Consider the following 23,873-nt stretch of genomic DNA (forward strand, 5'->3'; position numbering starts at 1 on the left):
CTCAGCTACCTTAAATACCTGTTCTTGAAGGGAATAAATTGCTCTTTGAGGGTACCAGTCTCACATTAACTATAGCGGGATCACAGTCATGTAGTTTAAATTCAATGGGCTGTATCCCTTACTGTTAGGAATTGGAAGAATATATCCACATCTGGAGAAAGCACTTCAGATGTAGCATCTCAAGCTGTGCTAGACTAGATTTTCCAATGATTTCTGCTTCGACTAGTATTTGCTTGTACCACTAGTGAATATAATCTCAGTTTTCCAGTTAGTAGCTCTATTTTCCTATGAGCTAAGGCTCTTCCAAGGCTTTTCTCTTGTCTAAGTGATGTTTTTTTATGTATTACAGATAATGACACAGTATTACTGTAGCACTGATAGGTTTCACAGACTTTACAAGGGGAAAGAAAACCCCATTCTGAGTAATTTTTGTCAGGCACGAATTGTGTGGCTAACACAAGAGTTAAGCTTCTTACAACAGTTGAGTTGTTAAAATGAAAAGGAATGATCTGTATTTCGTGAGGGATATGAAAGACTATGTCCTACTGGCCCTATATGTAACGTTTTGAAGTGTTTGGGAGTTAGGCATCTTTGAAAATCTCACTTCTTAAGCACCTGCTTGTTTGGGTGGTGGGTCCTAGGCACATCCAGGTTGAAAAGGGAGTAAAGACTGTGCTGGTCTTTTTGACGGTTTTCTCGTGAGCTTCTTTGAAGTGTTAGCCTCAAGCGAAAAGGTAATCCGAGTTTGCCAATTTTACATTTTGTCTGTAGAAAGATGAAACGGAGCCTTCAGCTGCCTTGAAGAAAGGCTATTACAGATCACTGAAAAACTTTCTGGGAGCCTGGATAGCAGCTACAGAGTAAAAAATTTCCCTAATTCTCTCTTTTTATAAGCTATCACTGGCGACATTTCAACAGTAAAGTCTTCACCATAAAATCTCAGTGCTTGTGAACACAGTAATAGAAATTCATGCCCTGCTCCTGCCCACATTGCTGAGCTGAGAGCTCCAGACTGTCTCATGTCTTCATTAAATTTCGTTGCATCCTGAGGGAGCTGCTGGTCCTGTGGTGCTAGATGTGCCAGAAGCATAACGGGAACTTGCCCTGGTGATCTTGCAGGCTGAGTGGATAAGAGGGCAGAGAGAAGCAGAGGGATTTGACTAACATCATGCTGCACAGCTGTGGTGGGCTGGAGGTCCCCCCTGGTGCCGCTGCGTGGGGGAGTCTTTTGATACCAATGGCTTTCTGTGTCAATGGTGGCTCCCCAGATACATTGTAGGTGCCAAGGTTACACTGCCCTAGCCTATGTTTTGATAAGCCAAAGGATCTAAGCTTTCCTTGCTGTGTCTTGGAAGCAGGAACTCAGTAGAGCCACCTGCTCTCTACACTTGCTTCCTCTTTCCTTCCTAATGCTGATGTGCTTTGCATTTGTGTTATTAGACACTGCCGTTGAGTGCCCTAGGGCAACTCAGATGTCCTCATGTGGCTGGCAGATGTGGCACAAGATCTAAAGCAAGCAGCTGTCATGTGGCAGCTGATAACCAGGGGATGTCCCTGCAGGGGTGGCAGCCAGGGAAGTTGAAGGGGATGGTTGGATGCTGGAGAGGAGCTGCAGGGAGCTGTTAGTGGCAGGAGGGGGGAAAAGAGGAAGAGAGAAGGGGGGGTATGGAGATGGAGGCAGGGACGACTGTGGCCCAGGGATGTTGTAGGTGCTCAAGCTGAGATTATAGAATCATATAATAGTTTATATTGGATTGGAAGGAACCTTCAAAGGTCATCTAGTCCAGCCCCCCTGCAATGAGCAGGGACATCTTCAACCTGATTAGGTTCGTCAGAGACACATGCAGCCTGAGCTTGAATGCCTCCAGGGATGGGGCATCCACCACCTCTCTGGGCAGCCTGTGTCAGTGTTTCACTACCCTCATTGTAAAACATTTCTTCTTCTTGTCCAGCCTGAATCTTCCCTCTTTTAGTTTAACAACATTACACTTCGTCTTATCACAACAGGCCCTGCTAAAACGTTTCTCCCATCTTTCTTATAGGCCCTTTTTAAGAACTGAAAGGCTGCAGTAGGGTGTCCCTGGAGTCTTCTCCAGGCTGAGAAGACCAACTCTCTCAGCTTTTCCCCATAGGAGAGGTGTTGCAGCCCTCTGATGATTTACGTGGCCGTCCTCTGGACCCTCTCCAATATGTGCATGTCTTTCCTGTACTGAGGACTCCAGTACTGCAGGTGGGGTCTCACCAGAGCATAGTAGAGGGGCAGAATCACCTCCCTCAACCTGATGGCCACACTCCTTTGGATGCAGCCCAACATGTGATTGGCCTTCTGGGCTGCAAGTTCACATTGCCAGCTCATGTCCAGTCTTTCTCCACCAGTACCCCCAAGTCTGTCTCCTCAGGGGTTCTGTCAATCTCGTCATCCCCCAGCCTGTAATGATACCAGCAGTTGTCCCAATGCAAGTCCAGGACCTTGCACTTGGCCCTGTTGAATTTCAACATAAGGTTTGCATGGGCCCATTTCTCAAGCCTGTCCAAGTCCCTCTGGCTGGCATCCCTTCCCTCCGGCATGTCAGCTGCATCACTCAGCTTTGTGTCATCTGCAAACTTGCTGACGGCACACTCACTGTCTATATCATTGATGAAGATATTAAACAGTACTGGCCCAGTATGGACCGCTGAGAGATGCACTTGTCACTGGTGTCCATCCAGACACTGAGCCACTGACCACTATCCTAAGCACAGCTTATTTGTGAGTGATGTGGGGATGGCCACCTTGTCCCCCATGATCTATCTTCTACTTGTATCTTGCTGCTCAGAGTGAGGTCAGGGCAATTGTTACGAGCGTGGCCAAATCCAATGCATTTGACAACTGTTCCCTCCCTTTCCCAAAGACCCACTGTGACCATGCCAGGGGTCAAGATGGGACTTTTTGTGCAAAAAGTGCAAAGCATATTGGCTGCTTCTTCACTGCAGCAGGCTGCTTTGCACTGTAGCTTGGCAGAGTCCTTTCTTTGTCCTTCCCTGTGAAATGGGAGTAAATAGACTAATGCTTTCTGTCACCCAGGGCTTTAGAAGATCCTAATGCCGTTATCTCAAAAAGAAGATAATGCTGCAGCCTGGCTCAGAAGTTAGTAACTTGGGAGTTACACTTAAGGAAAAGTAAACAGCAATAAAGAGGTTTCTGTGATACACTACAGCACCACAGGTGGAGAGTGCTGGAGGCAGGGTGAAGTTTTGCCACCTGAACGCATGAAAGCCTTCTGTGGTGGCTTTGTTGGAATTTCAAACTTCATCTTCTCCAGAGATATCCATAGTTTTTAAAACAGATTTCAAAGTCAGTTGTCAGTTGCGTGATCAGAACCATGAGGGGTAGCTGCAGCTTGCAGCTAATGATGCTTGCTTCTGTGTATGAAGCCAGTGTCCACGGTCATGTTTCAATTCCCTGGGACAGCAAGCAAGGCTGGCTGGCTTGTACCAGGGGTACCTGATGACAGTCTGCCTTTGTTTTTGGTGATGGCTGGTGGGAGAAGGGAGGGGAACTAGCAGTAAGCTATATTCTCTATGTCTTTATATTTCTAATGTTGGTGTTCTTGTCTTTATGTCTATGCATTCTTTAGCTATGAGGATAACAGACCCTTCATCAAGTAAGAATGACCTGAATGGCTGATAAATTTCATTTATCAGTGTGGTCTCATGAACCAGCTGTCAGATCAATATTGAAAAATCATTAAAGCTTCTGTCATTCGCATTTGAGGCAGAAGAGCAAACTGTGCAGGAAATACAGGGAAACTGGCCAGGCATACAGCTAACATGCAGAGTAAATGTGCTGCATGTGTACTGCCAACCAGTTGTCACCTTATTGGCTTTATATTCTTTGATTGGACATAAACTCAAGGTGAATGTTCCCAAGTTAATCCTGTGTAGTACAGACTTGTTATACCAATAGCGACCCTGCGGTCCACTGTGCTCTTGTTACTGAGAGTGCTTTATAGTAACATAAATGCATAAGTAAATTTCCAGAAAGGTACATGGGTGATAATCCCCATGATTCCCATTCTAGTTAATGGGAGCACTCCAAGTAAATCGTGTTCTGTGCATTGGAGACTGTCTCCTTACTTATTGGAGTACCTAATTGTCCCTAATTGTAAATCTCTGATTTTCAATTACACCAAAATATGGATGGTTTTGTTTATCGCCATGAAATTGCACTACAGGAAAGAGAAACTATGAAAAAGCAACAGCAAGTCTGTACAAAAGCAAAACAAAAACCACAAGTTGCACCAATAAAAACTGAGAAGAAAGCAAAAAATGCCTAGAAATTACACACCACGGTTTTTCTCCTGCAACCAAAAAGTAATGCACAGTAGCACAAATAAAAGCAAATCAACTTTGCAGTAGACTTTCAGTTTGTTCTTCTGGTGAAGAGTCCTTTGTGTTCATTCTTGCAGCACCATTCTCATGTTCTCTTTCATCGCTTGGTTCTTTTCATTTCTGCGGATACGGGATGGAGCTATTCATAGTAATCTCCATGCCCTCTTTATCTCCAGGTCTTGTTTTCTGAAGCACAACACTGTAACGCGTGCAGTTTGCACTGCTGAGGGTCTTCGAACCCCAGATACCTTTCCATCACTGAAGGTAGCATATTTCCACTAAATAACTGTTTCACTGCTGCACACCTCTGCAGCCAAAGGTTCTTTAATCAGATTCAAGAACTGGCTGTGCTTCAGAGCAGAATAGTTTTCTGATATTCTGGGGATCATTTTGAAAAGAGTATAAAAGCAAGGGGAGTTAAAAAAAAAAAAAAAAGAAAGTGTTTTTCACTTAATTTGTTGTTCCTTTTTAGGGGTAAAATATTGTATTTTTTGAATTGGTGTGCAATTAAGATGATAATGTGCTCTCACTGATGGTGGAATCTTGGGGAAAAAATATACCAAGCAGCTAAAGCTGTGTACTTTAACCAGTGGCTACTTTTCTAAAGGGTTTTGAAAGTGCATTTTCAATTTGCCTCATGCTAAATATTTATTAGCGGGATTGACTGGAAATGCTTCAGAGGAGCTGTTCTGGTCTGCTAGCTACATAATAGTGATTTTTAAAGAACTGCCTTAATAAATGGTTACCTTAGGGAGCTCTTCTGGTTGTGTAGTTAAATAATCTATATTTTATAAACTTCAGTGAAGACTTGATGCTGTATTTTCATTCTGATACCTTAAAAAAAAATAAATATATCAAGACCAAAAAAAAAAGCACAAAACAACATAAATACAACATTGGTGTGCTTCTTTCTGCTTGTGGCAAGCCTTGCTAAAAGGACAAGGATTCAAGGCTGCAGCTGCCATGGAGTCCCCATAGTGGAGCTTGCCTTCCTGACCTCTGCAGGACTTATTTTTCCCCTAAGCGGCTGCTGCTTCATCTTTCTCCCCCTCACTCCATGCTCTGCTTAGCAGATGGAAACCCAAATATGCCCTAACCCTGGACAAGTTTCTACAAGGCTGAAGTGGCTTGGAAATGTGGGTAGGTCCTTGTCCCTATGAGCCCTCCTGCAGCACCCCATGCTGCTGTGGGGCGGACAAGGAGGGAGAGATGCTGGCTGGCTGCAGGCTCATCTGCTTTGGGGAACCAAAGAGTTAAACAGAGTTAAACAGTGAGGAAGGGGTGCAAAGATTGGATATAGTTGTATTCATTTTTATGTTACACCTAACATTACTAGGGGAAGACAAGAAAATCAAGGCCTTAATAGAAAGGGTAAAGGGATTCTCATGGTGCTGCTTGCTGCGCACTTCCCGCTGTGCTTCTCAGCTAGAGGCTGACTTCCTCCCCTGTGCAGCAGCAGTTCCTTTAAAGTTGTAGGTAATGTAGCATGTGGAAACTAGGGAGATGGCTAGAAGAATGACCCAGTTCCTTCACTGCTTGTCACACTTAGTCTCATGCCCTGGTATTGGAAGATCAGTTTGTGAGAAGTTAATTTAGCAGATGACTGAGTTATTTAGCAGAGTAGCATAGAATACTTCTCTGGCCATCCCAGATCTTCCAGGTTTCCTGAAAGTGCACAGCCATCCCATGCCCCCAGCACTGTTAGTCCAAGCAGAAAGTTCCTCGAAGAAAGAAAGTAGAAACTGCAGGCTACCCATGTTTGCTTGAACAACTTCTGGGGCCAAGTGGTGGCTGCACCCATACTCCCTCATTCCTTCTGGGGTGGAGCAAGTGATATTGTTAGTTTTGCAGCTGATGTGAGGAAGGATTGCCTTTCTTTTTCTCCGAGCAGAAGTGTGGCAGTAGCTACTGTTTTGGCAAATGTGGTGTGCGAGTGCCTGGATGTGTATATATATTTCCCCTCATCACAGGGTAGAAGAAGTGTGAAGCAGCATCACACAGAGCCTCCCTGTGCAGAGCCGATCTGGCAAGCGGTGAGGGCTTGCCCACCTGCTTGTAGTTGTTTATCTGGCTTACAAGCATATGGGAGACTAGCTAAAATGCAGCAATACATGTGTCTTGGTGTTAAGCATAAAGAAGCTAATCCAGCTGGCATTCCTGCCCCAGTGAAACCAGTGGACACTAAAAAAGTGACATTTAGAGTTGTTTTGGTTAGTTTATTTTCTTTTCCTGCCATTTGCAGAAATAGCATCTACATGTCATTTACATACACACTGCTTTTGCATTTAAACAGGCAGGGGATGGGATGAAGAATAGAAACATTGTAGTTACAAATATGCTTTGGTTATGATAAATATCGATGCTCATAACACTTCCATTTCTGTATATTTTCTCAAGCTTGAAGATTTGTAAACTGTATCCAGCTTGAAGACAAAATTCGCTACAATACATTTTGATGTGCTCTTTGCTTTTTGCTAAAACCATGGGCAAAGTCTTCCTGCCTGTAGACATGTGCCTTCTTTTGTAGATAAAAAATCAATCCCTTTCTTCTTTTCTTTTTCTTGTTTTTCCTAACAGGTCCTGGGTTATAGGTGCCATAGCCCTACTCTGCCTATTAGGACTCACCTGGGCATTTGGACTCATGTATATTAATGAAAGCACAGTCATCATGGCGTATCTCTTCACCATATTCAATTCTCTGCAGGGAATGTTTATATTCATTTTCCATTGTGTCCTCCAGAAAAAGGTAAGACAGTTTCCAGCAGCAGAAGAGGTGGTAATGGGGTGTTTTTGTTGCCTAACAACCGCAATGTAACATCATCTGTGTGCCCTGAATTCATCTTACACAGATTTATCTCCATATATTTAATAAGGGTGGTATTTAAACCAGCAAGATGCAAGGGAATGAAGTGATAACAAAGATATGTGGCAGTGGCATTTCAGCAGCCTGGGCGCTGGTGATGAACAAGGGAAAAGGCAGCTGGCAGTTTGTAGGGCTTTACAGTAGTGAACCTGTAAAAGGGCTTTACCTGCTATAAGCCAGATTTCCTCTCCCATGTGCTAATTTGAGATAGGAGCAACTCCACAAGCATCCGGAAAGTCCTCATGTGGCTGAGCGCTCACAGCAAAATGGAGCTTTACATCCTCATTTTCAGTCCCTGTGGGAAATCACGCTTCTCTACAGCAGCATGTATGGGCTGATAGTATGTAACAGGGGCTGCTTTTACCACTTTTTTAAGAACTGAAGGACCTGTGCTCTGCAAGAGCTTTTATATTACTTGGTCCTAATGTGAGCTTTTGGAAATCTTCCTCAAAGCAAGCACAGTAAGTGCTTCTTGGTGGAACTTGAAGTATGCCCCAATTAACATTTGCAAGATAATAGTGGAGTAAATTAGTTAAACTTTGGGGGTGGAGGGGAAATCAAAATAAAATCTGTGTATATGCGGATCAAACTTACAGTCTCTGACAATCAGTAATTAATATTTTTAAGAACCATTTTTTCCTTCACTAAAATTTGGTAGTACAGAAGTCTTCAGTTCTGTACATATCTGCTGATGTTTTTTTATGTGCATCTTTGTTTTAAAGGGCAGTTTCTTATCTGATATAAACAGAGGGAAGAGTTTATAAGTGGATACATATGGGATGCAGTTTCGCAGTGTAACCACTGGCTTTTGGTGAAATAGCTTACTGGATAAAGTCAGGGCCATGCTGAGGTCTGTTCTCCATCCAAGAGCCCCAGGCTTGCTGCATGTTTTCCTATACAGGGAGGGGAGAATTGACCTGTGAAAACATAATCAAAATTAGTAGTAGCAAGTGAGCTCTGTGAGAGATGCCTGTAGAGAAGGATCTGCAGAGCTGTGCAAAGATGTCATTCTTGAAACCAAAGGAAGACTTTTGGGTTTCAGAGTTTTGTCCTGTCATTTCAGCTCATATTTGTGCATCTTAAAAAGCTTAAAAGCTTTATCTAGATACAACTGCTTAAAAGCTTTATCAAAGTGCAACAGCATGATGATCCCAAAACCTTCAGTGAGAAAGTTTGCAGGCAACATGGTGATGAGAATGTAGAAAGCATCACCATTACTAGTTAAACCTGCAGGTGCCTCTTTGACAAGAAATCTTTATTTCTCCACCCTTCTCATTGGTCCATCCGCTCGTCTCCAGTGCACCTCACAAAGAATCAGTCCATAACCCAGCATCTCAACACAGCACTGCAGGCTCCTTGGTTATCTGGGTGCTCACTTGGCATGGAAGAACCATTCTCTTTTCTGTCTCAAGCCAGTCTACATCCTTAAACCACCCCTGGTGACTGTGGGATCACTTCTGATATATGGCTTCATGGAGGGAAGGAGAATGCAGCTGATTCCTTGCTGCAGGGTAGATACATCTGTCTGACCTAAGAGCTGAGGGAGGAATTATATGAGAGGAGAAAGCGAGAAAAATATCCCTTCCTTTCCTATCTATCATGGACTAGAAAATCAGAAAAAAGCTACAGAGAGGCAAACAGTGGGTGGCTAATTAAAGCAATTGAATTATTTTCTCTCAGCAAAGGATTGATGAGGCACTCGAGCATATTGGGCGCTCATGGTATTGTGTTTGTCTCAGGCGCTTAAGGAAGTGCCTAATGAAAAAGCTGTAATTTCCTATTTAAACAGTTGTTTCACACAGTTTTGAAATGCTCATAGATAGTCTGGCAGAATTTCACAGCTGACTGTATGCTCCAAGGAATGTCAACTGGTGTTTTGGACATGCATGGGATTTGAGGGGCTTTTTTTGTTTGTTGTTTTTTTTTTTTACAGTACACAATGTGACCTGCTTTTGGCTTTTCACTACAGACTGTTCATTTTCAGTCTTGGCCCATCTGGTTTCTGAGTATTGCTGCCCATGAGAAGTCACACCTGAAGCTCAGTCAAAGCTTAGATCCTGCCCTGGCACAAATCAGTGAAGTTCCCCTAAAGCAAAGAGGGTGGTACAGCTTTACTCCAAATAAGGAGTTGGCCTGGGTTGACTGCAATGCCAATTCAAAACATGACTGGCTTGCACTTTAATGTGGGAAAGCAGGCTCCAGCCACCCCTGTGCACCGGGAATGTAATCTCTGGGGATGTTAGCTGTATAGTTTTCTGGAGTTTCACTTTGACTGTAAGAAATAATATAAAATAAATAAAAAAAAAATCAATAGTTTTTATATGTTTCTCTTGGAATTTCTCTTCTTAGTCCCCTGCCAGAAGCAATAACTTTTAGTACCTTGATGAGCCAATATGCTAGTTTATATCAAATCTATGAGGATATTAATTTTCAGTCATAAATAGTGTATCTGTAGTATCTCCTATGTTCCTTTGATGTGCCTCACATGAAGCTACAACCGACTGGTGTCAACAAACAGCTTTGCTTGCATAAAAGCTGTCCCTTACACCATCATAAATGATGTAGCTCATGTATCAAGGTCTTTCAGTTGCAAGGTGTAATTCTTCCCCACGTACTGCAACAGCTATGGTTTTAATGAACCACTGAGGAAAAATCGAGGGCTGTGTTAAAAATTGGAAGGCAGTGGGTTGCAGGAGGAGCTAACCGTCTTTGCTCTTTCCTTGGCTAGGTACGTAAAGAGTATGGAAAATGCCTGCGCACACATTGCTGTAGTGGGAAAAGTACAGAGAGCTCTATCGGCTCGGGAAAGACCTCGGGGTCACGGACACCTGGAAGATATTCCACAGGTTCACAGGTAACTCACCTTTCTTGTTCACACCCCTATCCTTTGCACCTCCATGCCAATATCTTTTGTGGCTATGCTGGGAGAGTATATCCTTTCGGCACCAAAGGAGCTGCCTTAAGCCTCTCCACAGTGCACCCACAGAGATTTCCCTCCCTCCTGGACCTGAATTCAACACAGTTATTTCCCTTAGGATCTGATGGCAGTTAGTGCCTCTCCAGAAACCTTCTAAATAATTGTGATGAGAATAAAAAGTCCAAATTTGCCTTCTAGAGGAAGGTGGGTAGTCATCACCTGGGCTGTTCTGCCTGCTCTCTATGGGAATCAGGAACTGGGAGCATTTTGTCTGCTATGCTGCATCGCAGTGCATCCTTACTCATGAGCTGAAGGTTGACACTGCTTTTGCTATGTACAGGAATGATGCTGTAACAGCCAAGTATTTTTCTTGCTAAAAGTAGACTACAAGAGAATTGCAATAGCCTTTACAGTGAAAAGGCTTCCTTTCTGGCAATCAGTGGTTTGATCGATTCCTTGCTTCATTCAATTTGCCTTAGTTTATAGATATCTTAGGAGAAGCCATTGTGGTCAGATTATCTTATTAAGTTACTGAATTTGTTATGCCTTGGTCACCTGAAAATTCAGGTTTTATGTAGTTTGCGCACTTAGCAATTTTGAAGCTTGTACATACAGATGCAGATTTATGGATGAACAGTTCAAATAAAATGAAGAAGCTTACTTCTTAATCAATAGAAACCAAACACAAATTTATTCACTATTACTAATGAAAGTAATTATACATGGCAGTTCCACTATTAAATTATGAAAGACACACAGCAAGTAACGGTTTATAACCTCCCAGGAAAACCTAATTTGTGATTTATGTCTTGGAGCAAATTATTATTTATTTTCAGCACTCTGGCATTTACATAGGTGTGGATGCCATGCAGGCCAAAAAAACCAGCAATAAAATATGGAGCCTCTCACCAGTAGGTCATCACATCCCACAGTATTCAATAATGTTTAAAACTCACTATATCCAGCAACCTTAGCAACATTGAACGTTTTTGGCTTACATAACTTAGCTACTGGGTTAGGTGCTCTCTTCTCTTAGAGGAGGTGATTTTAATAGGCCCTCCCTTTTGGCAGTCTCAGCACAAGAAAACAAGTCCTTTTGAGGGTGGACTGAGTCTCCTGGCAGCAGTCCTTTCATGGCAGGTGAGGTTTGAGGTACCAGGGCAGATTATTTTGCCTGCAGAGCCTTGTCCTTGGAAGGATGGAAATGCCTGAGACCTATCATAGGCAGGAGAAACCTCACACAGGTGATGAAGAGTGGATGGAAATCATTCTGAGTTGTTAAAAACAACTGACTCCAAGCTTTTGAGTAGAGAAGTCCACAAAGAGGAAAACTCCTAAGATCCATTTTTTCTGTGAAAGCACTTAGGAAACATAATAATTAATCCACAGTGGGTCATGTCAGAGAAATACAATAGATTAAATGTCCAGGTAAAAATAATTGCTGTAAAAGTCCATGGGCCTCATGTTACATCGTGTTTCCATTTATAGAAGGTTAATGCATGATTAGGATAAGCCATTACTACATGGTTAATGAGTAGACTAGGGGGCACTTTTAATCTGTGACGACATGAATAAGCACTGGAAGATCTTGCATGGCTAGGATCCCACTATGGGAAGCACTGGCTTTTTAGCAATTAGGAAAAACATGGTCTGTCACAGTGGAAACCAGCCTTCCCAATCCCCCAGACCACTAACACCACTTTAACACAGCTGTGGGACACATCCATCATACTCTGAGAGATGAAGTGAGAGAGAGTTTTCCCTGGACACATGGTTGAACTGCTTGCAAGATGCGTATTGACTGAATTTTTGATCTTTTGCAAGGTCTCTTTGGAGAGAAGCAAGACAGTGGCATAAAAGCCACAGACGTAGATACTCCACAGTGTATTTGAGAAACAAAGCAGAAGGCAAACATATTCAGGACACAGTTTCCCCAGCAGCAGAAGCTATGCCACAGATGGTAAAACCATTCCAGATTTTTCAGTAGGGGAACAGAAGTCATCCATTCGCGGGGATTTTTTTTCTCCCGATATTCCCCAAGATGGATAGTAGCTATAGAAAACTTCTGTTCATTCAAGGACACCAAGACACAGATGAAGGCTTCTGCTGCACTTCATGAAAAATAAGACACAAGCTATCTGAGATAGAATAGGAAGCATGAATGTTCCTGTGTCTCAGTTATTTTCCCATTCTTTGGTACTATATTGGTAAAATCTGTAGCTTTCATGCATCTGGGTTTATCTTGTATATGATTTCTATTGCCTTTTTTTTTTAGTTTAGATGTATGCAATCCAATTATGCACATCTTTGAGGCAGGCGCTTGTGTCATGAAGTTAGGCAGGTATGGTCTGGCATGTACAAGGTGTATTATAACAAACAGCAACTGCTTGCTTACAGCTGGCTAGAAACAAGTCTCATCCTGAGCTAGACATGCCAATAGACAACTTTAGTGAGCCAGAAAGAAACCTATGTGCAGCTGCTAAAATTTCATTACCTGCTGTGGTTCAATCCCTCTTCAGAGCCGGATTCGTAGAATGTGGAATGACACAGTTCGAAAGCAGTCCGAGTCTTCCTTTATTACTGGAGATATAAACAGTTCAGCTTCACTCAACAGAGGTAATTATAAACAATTTTTCATATCTCTAACTCTTGTGTTGGCTTTAAGGAGTAGGAAATGTGTTGCTTCTCTCCCCTCCCCTTCCTCTTTACCTGAAATTGCACTGGACCCCATTCTCCCACATAAGAAAAGTCACAGTGATAACTGGGAGGAGGGTTTTGGTGATTGTTGCTTTTTTTTCCGTTTTCTTTACTTTTACACATGCATTTTCAAGAATTCTAATTTCTGGAAGGGAGTTAGGAAAAACAAAAAAGGATAAATGAAATAAAATGAAAATGAGATCTCCCTTTTTCCTCAGCAAACTGCTAGAGCCAGAAGCTGCTGAGGTGTCAGGCCTCGTTGCTGATAGTGAAAATGGGCTGTTATGGCACTGTACAGCCTGTGTTAAGCATCACAGGAATCCTGAGTGTCCTGGATATGTAGCAATAGTGTCGTCTTTATGGAACCAAAAATGAGCAGCAGAGCATAGATGTGAGAAAAAACTGTGCTTGGAAGAAAATTGTCTGTGTTGATGTTAATATATCTAGTTTGCAGAACTGACTGATGTGAACTTTATAGACATCTGCAGAGGGAAGGCTATCAGAAACGTATATGCCAAACAAAATGTGGTGCCTGGCACAGATGGAAATCTCAACAGGTTTTTTAAAACCAGTCTTTTTTCAGGGAGTTGCAGGAAAACAACTGCAAAGGAATACCAGGAAAGAGCCTCAGGGATTGGTTTCTTTCTCCTCCAGTACAATTACTTTATGGCTTAGCTTTGAGCAGCCAGATGCCAAATTCTGTTTTGTATATATGCCCAGTTGACGCTGGAATAAAGAGTGGATAGAGTTGGGATTACTGGGCCCAGGTGTTCTCTCATGATGGTGAAAATCAAAAATATTTCCAGTCCTGATGGTTGAACTGCAAAGCTCAACTGAGAACTGAGTTGGAATTCCGCTTTTTATTCAGTCTTTATTCACTCAGAATTCACACTGATTTTAGGACGAGTTTTGCCTATGGACAGGCTTGATTAATTTTGACTGTGCTGTTAGTAATACCGAGTACTGGGTAACTAAGGGTATACAATTCCGTTCTCTGAACACTATATACATCTCCTGAATCAGTGAAAAGGGGAAGGCAGTGGAGATGTTAACTCCCTCAACTCACTCTGGTGGTTTTTCACTTTGTACTGAAGATTCATTAATAAAGAGGGCTAGAAGATGCCATTACTGCAAAATGAATGATTTATCCACATGCATTGCCTTTGCATTTCTCTCTGTCTTTGCATCAGAGACTGGACAGCTGCAGCCAGGGCTAATTTAGAGGGGGATCGGTTGTTGCACAAAGGTTACAGCAAGAACCCTTGTTTCCCTTGGCCATCTATAACTCCATCTTGGTGGCAAACCAAAAGGTGCTGTGCATGAAACGTTCACTCCTTTAGTTAGCTCAGAAGTTGACTTGCTCTCCAGTGCAGCCGAGGCTACAAAGGGGGTCACAACAGGATCTTCTGGACTCATCAGCAAGAGAGAGGCATCTCTCCTATTTCAGTTTAAGCTTTTTTTTCCATCTGAAGAAGCAAGTGTGACCATAAATTGGGAAAGCTGTGAAGAGGTTTCAAGTGGGCAATCTTCATTGCAGTGTGGTGAGAGCCTGTTACTAGATGTGCCTGTTATTTAAAGATCTGTTGGGAAAAGAACTGATGGGGGAAGCAACTTCAAAGTGGATTATATCTAGCTATTTTCCTTTTGTACCGTTGGATGAGATGAATCACCCAAAGGGCCTTAATCTCTCCACTGACTACAGAAGCAGCCTGTTGACTGTCTTGGAAGGAAAGCCTTTGTAGGTGGGACACTTAAGTTACTTGAATAAGTTATACTATTATACAGGGGCATCCTCCCTCTTTTTCACACAGGCAGGCACAAGATTTGTTGGTTTTTTTTTTAATTTCCTACAAAATGGAGGTTAAAACGTTGGGAGTTAGTATCTCCAAAGCAACAAGTGGTCAGTTCTGCTAGGAAAATACACCTGACACCTACAGTAATCCTAACTGCATGGGGTCCCAGATATTTCACACCTTATCCTGTTTATTCCATTTGAAAAGTTCATTGTCTTAAGGTTGTAAAGAGCAAACTTTGTTTCTTCAATCTCTCCAGAGAGAGCTGGATACTGAACAGACCAATGGGGCATTGCAGTTTTCACAGTTCCTGTCTTCCTCTTAATTTTTAATACCTATCAAGCTTTAAAGTATCCGTTTCATTAATATTTAATTTACAAGTGCGCAGTAAAAGCTCAGAGGAGTCTAGTGTGAGCCTTGGATTGTATGGTTAGTAGCTTTCCCTGTCCAAGGATGACACAACAGGCTCGCATACATGTTCAAAAGTCCCTCTGCAGACCTCCCAGCCTAGACACCTTTTACATGAAAGTATCTGTATTATCCCACATTAAACATTCTTTTTACACTAGTATTTTTCCAAGAGCCTTTAGACATTAACCCCCTTTCTAAAACAGGGAGAAAATGATCCTTCCTCCACAGAATCATCCCATCCTTCAGTTCCTGGCCCAACCATGTCTTGGACCACTGCTGAGTTTGTTTTTTTTCTGTCATGGAAGCAGAAAGCAATGAGACATGCTCCAAGGGAGGTTCTTTCCAATTTAAGCCTTTTTTTCCCTGATATCATTTACAGTATTCTTGGTCCCCTGCTGCTTGATAAGGCCCTAGGCAAGACTGTTCTACCTATCCTTATGATAGGTAGGTAGTATGATAACCAGCACCCCATCCACTCTTCTTCTTCTATGAAGCTCCTGAGTGTCAGTCTGGAATATGTTATCTGTGTTAGTTCATCCCTCCTTTATATGTGTAGCATGTATTTTTCCAATTTAGCAGATACCACACTGCTTATGGCTTTTTTTTCAGCACCAGATCCTCTGTTACCTACTCCCCATCACTTCCCCCCACCCCCAAAATAACTGGCCATTATGTTATTTTTGTTATTCTCATTTATTATACTTGGAATTTTGGGCATGACCCCAAACTTGCCTGATGTAATGTGCTCTGTAATGAAAACTGTACTCACACTTGATTCCTAAGACTTACAGGACCATTTCAGATATTTCCTTAAGGTAACATCTAATTGCAGCTTAGTCCAAAATGTTTGTTTCAGGCTCTGTTTCCCCTTGCTGCTCATTATGGCTTACTAATAATGTGGATTTGGGGTTATTATACCACAGAAATCAGGAGCAAGGGAACAGAAAACAGCTGTGGATTTCCTCTTCTACTGTCAAATGAACAGCATGTCAGTCCACCCCATGATCATAGAATAGAATCATAGAATAGTTAGGGTTGGAAAGGACCTTAAGATCATCTAGTTCCAAACCCCCTGCTATGGGCAGAGACACCTCCCACTAAACCATGCCCCCCAAGGCTTCATCCAACCTGGCCTTGAACACTGCCAGGGATGGAACATTCACATCTTCCCTGGGCAACCCATTCCAGTGTCTCACCACCATTACAGTAAAGAACTTCTTCCTTATATCCAATCTAAACTTCCCCTGTTTAAGTTTGAACCCTTTACCCCTTGTCCTATCACTACAGTCACTAATGAAGTCCCACTCCAGCACCCTTGTAGGCCCCCTTCAGATACTGGAAGGCTGCTATGAGGTCCCCAAGCAGCCTTCTGTTCTCCAGGCTGAACAGCCCCAACTTTCTCAGCCTGTCTTCATACTGGAGGTGCTCCAATCCCCTGATCATCCTCGTGGCCCTCCTCTGGACTTGTTGCAACAGCTCCATGTCCTTTTTATGTTGAGGACACCAGAACTGCACACAATACTCCAGGTGAGGTCTCACGAGAGCAGAGTAGAGGGACAGGATCACCTCCTTCGACCTGCTGGTCACGCTCCTTTTGATGCAGCTCAGGATACGGTTGTTTTTCTGCTCTGCGAGCACACACTGAAGCTGGCGCATGTTCAGTTTCTCATTGACCAACATCCCCAAGTCCTTCTGCGCAGGGCTGCTCTGAATCTCTTCTCTGCCCAACCTGTAGCTGTGCCTGGGATTGCTCCGACCCAGGTGTAGGACCTTGCACTTGGCATGGTTAAACTTCGTAAGGTTGGCATCAGCCCACCTCACAAGCGTGTTGAGGTCCCTCTGGATGGCATTCCTTCCCTGCAGCGTATCAACTGAACCACGCAGCTTGGTGTCATCAGCAAACTTGCTAAGGGCACACTCAATCCCACTGTCCATGTCAGCAACAAAGATGTTGAACAAGACCGGTCCCAACACCCATCCCTGAGGGACACCACTCGTTACCGGTCTCCAGCTGGACATAGAGCCATTGACCACAACTCTTTGTGTGCAGCCGTCCGGCCGTCCAGCCAGTTCTTTATCCACCGAGTGGTTCACCTATCAAATTGATGTCTCTCCAATTTAGAGAGAAGGATGTCGTGTGGGACAGTGTCGAACACTTTGCACAAATCCAGGTAGATGACATCAACTGCTCTACCCCTGTCCATCAGTTCTGTAGCCCCATCACAGAAGGCCACCAAATTGGTCAGGCAGGATTTCCCCTTAGTGAAGCCATGCTGGCTGTCACCAAGCACCTTGGTGGATGTTTTTCACAATCCAAGGGTATTCCTTGCACTCCCACTCCATAGCCCTGCCCAATTTTTTCCCACTGTGGGTCTGGCTGGATGTTTCTGCTATCTATTTCGCATCTACCCTGTTCTCTGCACCTTTTGCCAGAGTTAAAAATTTGCAAGGGTGTAAAAGCTGAACCAAGCTGATTACCTCGTGAATAGAAAGGAGAAGTCTCCCTTTGCCTATAGGCTGTTTGGTGTAAAGTGGTCTTGATAAAAGCGCTCAGATGCAGTGCTGAAAAACTGAACCACAAGGGATGCATGTAGGATGGACTGTTTGCTAAAACACTATTTTGAAGGCTGAAAAGTAGAAGGTACAAAGAGAAAGCAACAGACAATTTTTCTTTGTGATAGGTGCGTGAGGGAAATGCAGAAAAGATGGCTGCTTAGTTGTAGCAGCAGTCTTGGCACTTAAGCTAAGGACAGTTTTGAAAAAGAGCTAGAGATTAAAAGCAATTAACAACACTACTGTTATTCTAGTTCTGCTGTACTTGTGCTTTGGTAATTTAATCATGGACCTGTGCTGCACCTATGGATGGAGGCAGCAGGGAAACGGGGTGTCTCTCAGCACGGTGCTGATGGCAAGAGTTGATTGCAGGGGACCACTGTAAGCATGAGCACTGCTGTTTCTCATGGTGCAGCACAGGCCCGAGCTTTGGGTATGTCCAAGTGGCCACCTCAGGAACACGAGGGACAGGTTTGTTGGCACCTTCAGACCATGATTGTCAAAAAGCACTCAGATAGCTGAGACAGCCTTGCAAGCAAGCAGTAATAGTACGAAACAGCAATGTGAATTCAGCCTATTTTTAAGTAAGAGATAATACAGTAATTACTGTCTGTCTTTCGATGTGAAACAACTGGGAGAGAAAAAAGAAATCATCATGAGCTAAATGATACTTTGTTAGTCTTCAGGTTTTCAAGTTGGGGCAGGGTGTGATATTTTTTTCCAGAGAAAAAATGGAAGTTATCTGTTAAAGAAAGGAGTGTTCCTGGTTTTGTTGGGGCTTGGGAGCAGCAGAAACAAAGAAGAGTTTGTCACTAGTATGAGGCAGTGCTTTGTTATAGGAAAATGCACTGATAGAGCTATGTATAGCCATTCAAGTTAACAGATAAGGGAACATTATCTTAATTTGTGGTGAAGCTTACTGTGTCTTAATGTTCAGGGGTTTGGGGTGTTTTTTTCCTCTTTGAGGAAATAAACAGACTAGGACTAAAGCCACCAGGCTTCTTTGAAAACAGAAACTACTCCAGAAGTCTGTTGCCTCGTGCTTCAAGTGCTGTACTCCCACTGTAATGCTCAGAGTCACGGCTTACAAACTAGACAGCAAGTTTAATAGTTTATTCCATTAACAGTCTTGCTATACAAACTGGAGTATGTGTGCCTCTTGTCTTTTGGCTATGCACATATATGCTTTATGTCCCATCACACACAAAGCACTGCAAATCATCCCCACCATGCTCAACCACAGAGGCCTCCTGGAGGGACTTTTTGGTGGTCTATATTGCTGCTTCATTTGTCTGAAGGACAAGAAACATCAGGGAGATGTAAGAGCAGCTTACTCCCTCTGTTTAATGAGGGAGAAGACTTGGGAGCTGAGGAGAAATAAAGCACAAGCTGTGCGCTCACTAATGGGACATGGTCCCACAGTAGCTTAAGCCATTAAACAGAGGTGGGTGCTGGTTGCAGGGTCCATCCACAGCTGCAGACAAGATAAAGAGATGAACCATGTCTAGGGTCTAGCCCAGAGCAGCAGGAGATGCTGGCAGAGACAGGGCTGGAAGCTGGGTTATAATCCAGGTCCAAGCTCCACCCAGGAGACAGACACAAGGCAAGGACTGGGTGCTCAGGACCAAGCAGGGGTTGTAGGTCCCCAGGGGGTCATCAGGGCTATTAAGTCCTATCAAGGGTTATCATGATCCCAACAGCTGATGCGGGATTGGAGCCTAGGACCTCTGGCAGTTCTTACTACAGAATAGTGAGTCTTAAATATGAATTCATCCTTGTGGCCCTGAGGGTTTGTTCATGATGGGGCATGCCTTTGCCAGTAAACCCCATCATAAAGTTATCACAAAGCTCTAAGATCCCCAGTATTGGCACAACAGATATTATTCCTGGCTAGGAAAGCCATACTCACTCCCTGTTTGTTCCCGTGCAAACGGGCTGAAATGGGAAATGGAAATAGGGATATAGTTTGCCCCTGGGACTTGCTTTTTCTTCCCGAATGCACAAGTGTCATTGCACGTCTCAGCTTCTAAGTAGCACTCCAGAAGAAATACTTGATTTCCCTTTGCTTTATTGTTTCTCCCTTGCGTTTTTATATCAACCACAAAGATTTAATCTGAAACGTACACAGGAAAAAGGGAAATTATTGCTACTGTTTTCAGAGATAATCAGTTTAATGTCAAATTCATGTGGATTTCTTCATAATGAACAGAGCAAATTGAGCTCAAATTCAAACAGTGGGAATCTGAGTCAGAGAGGAAAATTAAAATGAAGAACATTAATATCCTGATTTCTAACCCAACCGAGACCTGATTGTTTCCTAAATGAAATCTTCCCTCAAATTCCTCCCGCCCACTCAAAAATATAATTAAGCTGTGATTTCCAGGCTGAAATTGTATCTGTGCTGTTAATTCAGCAGGAACAACAGTGTGTGTTGCAGGAAGGCTGGGTGAAGTTTGAAATTATCTTCAGGTGGCCATATTATCTTACATTTTTAGGAAGCAGTTATTTAGAAAACATGGTAGAAGGTGAAATTCCTCCTTTGGTAGGAGACTGTCACTCCAGAAGATGGGAGCTGCGGGTTAGCACTGGAGCAATGCAGTGAGTCAGGTTTGGGTCACTCTCCTCAGATCTTCCCTTAGGGCTCAGAGGCAGTGGTTGTGTCTCGATATTACAAGATGAAGATGCTTTGGTTTAGCTCTCTGCAAGGGTGGTGGGTGTCATGGTCTGGACTTAACTTGGCAATTTATCAGTGAAAAGGGGCACAGCTTGGTGTGATGAAAAGGACAGACAAGCAGAGGAGGTGAAAAGAGAAAGAAAAGAGCAAAATGGAAAAAGGAAAATCAAGTCAAGATTCCCCTGAGAATCTCAAACCCCATCCCCAGTACACTTCAAAGAGTGATTGCTGCTCATTATAGCCCATTTGTGATGCTGACCGTTTGCTGCCAGTAACTAGATAAAGCAGAAAGCAGGTGGAAATTTGGACCATGGAAGTGCTACCGTTGTCATGTGTCAGTCTTTCTCAAGGTGCTTGTTCAGTCATTGATGCATTGATATGACCTGCATGACAGTCAGATTTCTGCTGAATTTATGTTGCATATAAAACAAATAACAAGCAGCCAAGCTCTGGGAGAGGTGGAAATGCCTCTACTCATCTAGATAAGATATTCAAAGGGCGCCATCAACTGATCTATCACAATCTGTCTAAACACTTCTTACCAGCTTTGAGTAACACCTTTGGCTCTTGTGGTTTAAAGGTATTGAATAGTAAATATTTTCTCTGTTTTCCTTCCTTTTTTTTTTGGTTTTATAGTTGCAGCAAACAGTGCCCCAGTTTCTCTTGTGATGTCAGTCAGTTTTCGTGTTATGTCTTTCAGAGATGGTTTTATGGTGTGAGGATTTTTCCATTTTAGCTTTGCGAGTTTTGGCTGTGTGAACGTGCAAGTTGGCAGACGGAGTTAGTGATGACCACTGACATTTTTGAACATGTTTTCAAGTTTGCCAGATCACTTTCTTTTTTATCTTATATTCATGTTCCTGCTGTGGTACTGGGTTTGGTACTGCACAGGGTTAGTGCAACATACTCCAAGGTGCCTACAGTTGTCTGTCTCCTTCAGACACTTTGCCCTTGTGGGTACCATTACTGTGTGACTGCAGATGTGGCGTGGAGCAAGTGGTGTGTCTGTTTAAATCTGAGCTCCTCCTGGAGATGCTTTAAATGCTTTGTGTTCTATTTTCAGAAAAAGTGGGTTTTGGACAATAAATGCAGAGGACTTCTCAAAGTTGAACCCAGGTGGCTCTTGTAGGGGCAGCAGCCTGTGGACATTCAGAGACCATAACCTGCCAATGTGCAAATCTTGTTTCTTCGTCATCACTGCTTTAAATCTATGATCTAAATCTGAGACACAGCACTTTCCCCCAGAACCTGTACTTTTTGAAGACTGCTGAGAGGTGTTGATGCTTAACACTGTCCTTGCTATCATTGCTGAGTCAGTAGGGGCAAGGTGCTGCATGAACCTCAGGGATGTAGCAATCCCTGCTTTGAGCATCTCCTTTCTCAGTGGCTAGTAAAACATTCAGTCCTGGGAAATTTAGTCTTTGTTTCAAGGGATTCAGTCCTGGAGCCTGGACGCCTCCAGTTTAGCCACAATCAGCAAGAGCAATGCCAATTTCCTCCTGCCTCTGGAGTACATTTAAAAGTTTGGTTTCTATTCCATTTCAGTCCAGGCTGCCTCTTGAGAGGGCGATAATGGTTTTTAGAGGTGTGTAAGTGCCTCGTATATGTTTGGTGGAAATCAGTGATCGAGAAGCAGGGTGGGAGTCCCTGGCAGCATCCGTGTGGCGTCATCCAGCACTAGCATGCAGGCTGTTTTCTAGCATCTCGTTCAGTCACAGTTTCTTGACTGCTGTGTCTTCTGCTTTTCACCAGGGAGATCAGTGTTCAAGAGTGCTTGCTGTCCCAGCACCACGGATGCTTGTAGCAGTGCTCACAACACCAGGGAGAGCCTGCAGAAGAAGTAGTGTAGACAATTTATATCAGAACTTAGAAATTTCCACTTTACCAAATGCAGGAGGTTGTTCTTTAAACTCCCATTCTCACCACCACTGTCATTTTCCTGATGAAGCTCTTCGAATTCATCCAACATGCCCTTCTGCTTCTTCTGTTCCCTCTTGTAACCCCTACAGACTACATGTATCCTCCCCTAACCCTATGGATATCCCTTTCTGGGGTCACTTGTCCAGATGGAGGGCATATTTGGAGGGAATAGTCCACATGCACTTGCACAGAACCAGCTGCGAGGGATCACTGTTTGCAAACCATAAATATCTGCAACCACCTTAAGCAGCTGCTGGTTTGGCTAAATATCAGCATCTGGCCTCAAAATGGCCCATCCTGATAATCACATGCGAAGTAGAGAGAAATTTCAGGGGGATGACAGCAGAATATTTTCTGTTTGTAAGGGAAACTCAGGAGCCTTTTTTTCTTTCTTTTTCCTTTTTCTTTTTTTTTTTTTTTTTTTTCTCAAATAAGCCATACATTTGATGCCAGGAAAATTACGATTTTCTGCATTGAAGATCAAAACTTAGGGAATTTAGTTCCTATTTTTGCCTACGTGCAAAATGAATCCCATTGTCGATTGTCTTCTAGTTTATTTTGCCTCTCTGCAGACTAGAACTGAGTTAGCTGAGATATGTTGCACTGATTTTAGTGAGTGACGTGACATTCTTCCTTTGGGAGATATTATGAACTGGCTTTGATTTTAGGATTGACAGCCATATAATTGGAAGTTCAGTCATTAGGTGGATCAGATTTAAAGAAGAAAAGTAAGGGCAAGGCAATTTCTGAAATCAGAGCGGGCTTTGGGGAGTATTAGATCCAGCAGAGTATTGCTGCAGAGCAATTGTAATATGATGACTGTGAAGGAGGAAAAAAGAAAGCATGGCTGGTTATATAGATTCCTATAAGTATGGTCTGATTTCTACCATAGGCAGGGCTCTCCACTTCTTGGATAAAAGATCTAATGAGAAATAAGCATAAGCAGGAAAAATTAGGGATAATGCATGTTTGTATAGTCAAGGTACCATGAGGTATAAACCCTTGGAAGGGGGTAGTGTTGGTAAAAAGAAATATCACATCCTGGGCCAATGTTTCTGCTCCAGGCAGTTGAGAAGAAATCAGTGAGTAGGCAAATATTTATAAATTGGTGTAGACTAGCTGTGTGTTTTGAGCATAGTTTTTAGATTGTAATCCAGAGAGGTTTGTCATCTGAAATCATTGCAGAAGACAGGAAGGAAAAAAGGGGCAAAGAAATTCTTTCCCTCCCCTGTCTCTGCATAAAAGCACGGGGTGTTTCATTTGGCAGAAGATAGCCCAGAGCTTAACAACCTCATTTGCTGAAACTCCATTTCACTGAAGTCAGTATTAATAGCTTCTCAATGAATAGATTAGATGCTGCAAGTGACAACAAACCTATTTGAGAGAAATTTAATAGGGAGGTTTATTGAAGTTTATTAACTGAATCCTGTTGGCTATTATAGGAACTCAGCTCGATAAATCTAAACGTCAGAGCATTTGTTGGAGGGAACTAGGAAAAGATCTGAAAATACCTGTTGTCCTCCAGCAAATATGTGTGATTTCACTTTTCATAATTGCATTCATTGTTGAAATAAATTGCAAGTGAACACAGAAGACCAGAATTCTTTAAATACTTGAAAACTCTGCATGTAACACTGAAAAAGACTCTGCTGAATGCTGGTATGGAAAATCACA

The 23,873-nt window shown here is 42.9% G+C and overlaps 1 protein-coding gene across 9 annotated transcripts in view; it reads left to right on the forward strand.

The window, feature by feature from the left end:
* Window positions 1-23,873, forward strand: part of ADGRL3 (adhesion G protein-coupled receptor L3) — a 518,947-nt gene that overhangs the window by 471,715 nt on the left and 23,359 nt on the right. For all 9 annotated transcript variants that reach the window (XM_065689629.1, XM_065689683.1, XM_065689621.1 and 6 more), the window contains 3 exons: window positions 6,949-7,117; window positions 9,963-10,088; window positions 12,671-12,767. In XM_065689629.1, coding sequence (XP_065545701.1) covers window positions 6,949-7,117; window positions 9,963-10,088; window positions 12,671-12,767 — 392 coding nt within the window. The remainder of the gene's footprint in view (window positions 1-6,948; window positions 7,118-9,962; window positions 10,089-12,670; window positions 12,768-23,873) is intronic.

Source organism: Lathamus discolor, chromosome 1 (genome assembly GCF_037157495.1).
Source record: "Lathamus discolor isolate bLatDis1 chromosome 1, bLatDis1.hap1, whole genome shotgun sequence".
NCBI classification, from domain to species: Eukaryota; Metazoa; Chordata; class Aves; order Psittaciformes; family Psittacidae; genus Lathamus; species Lathamus discolor.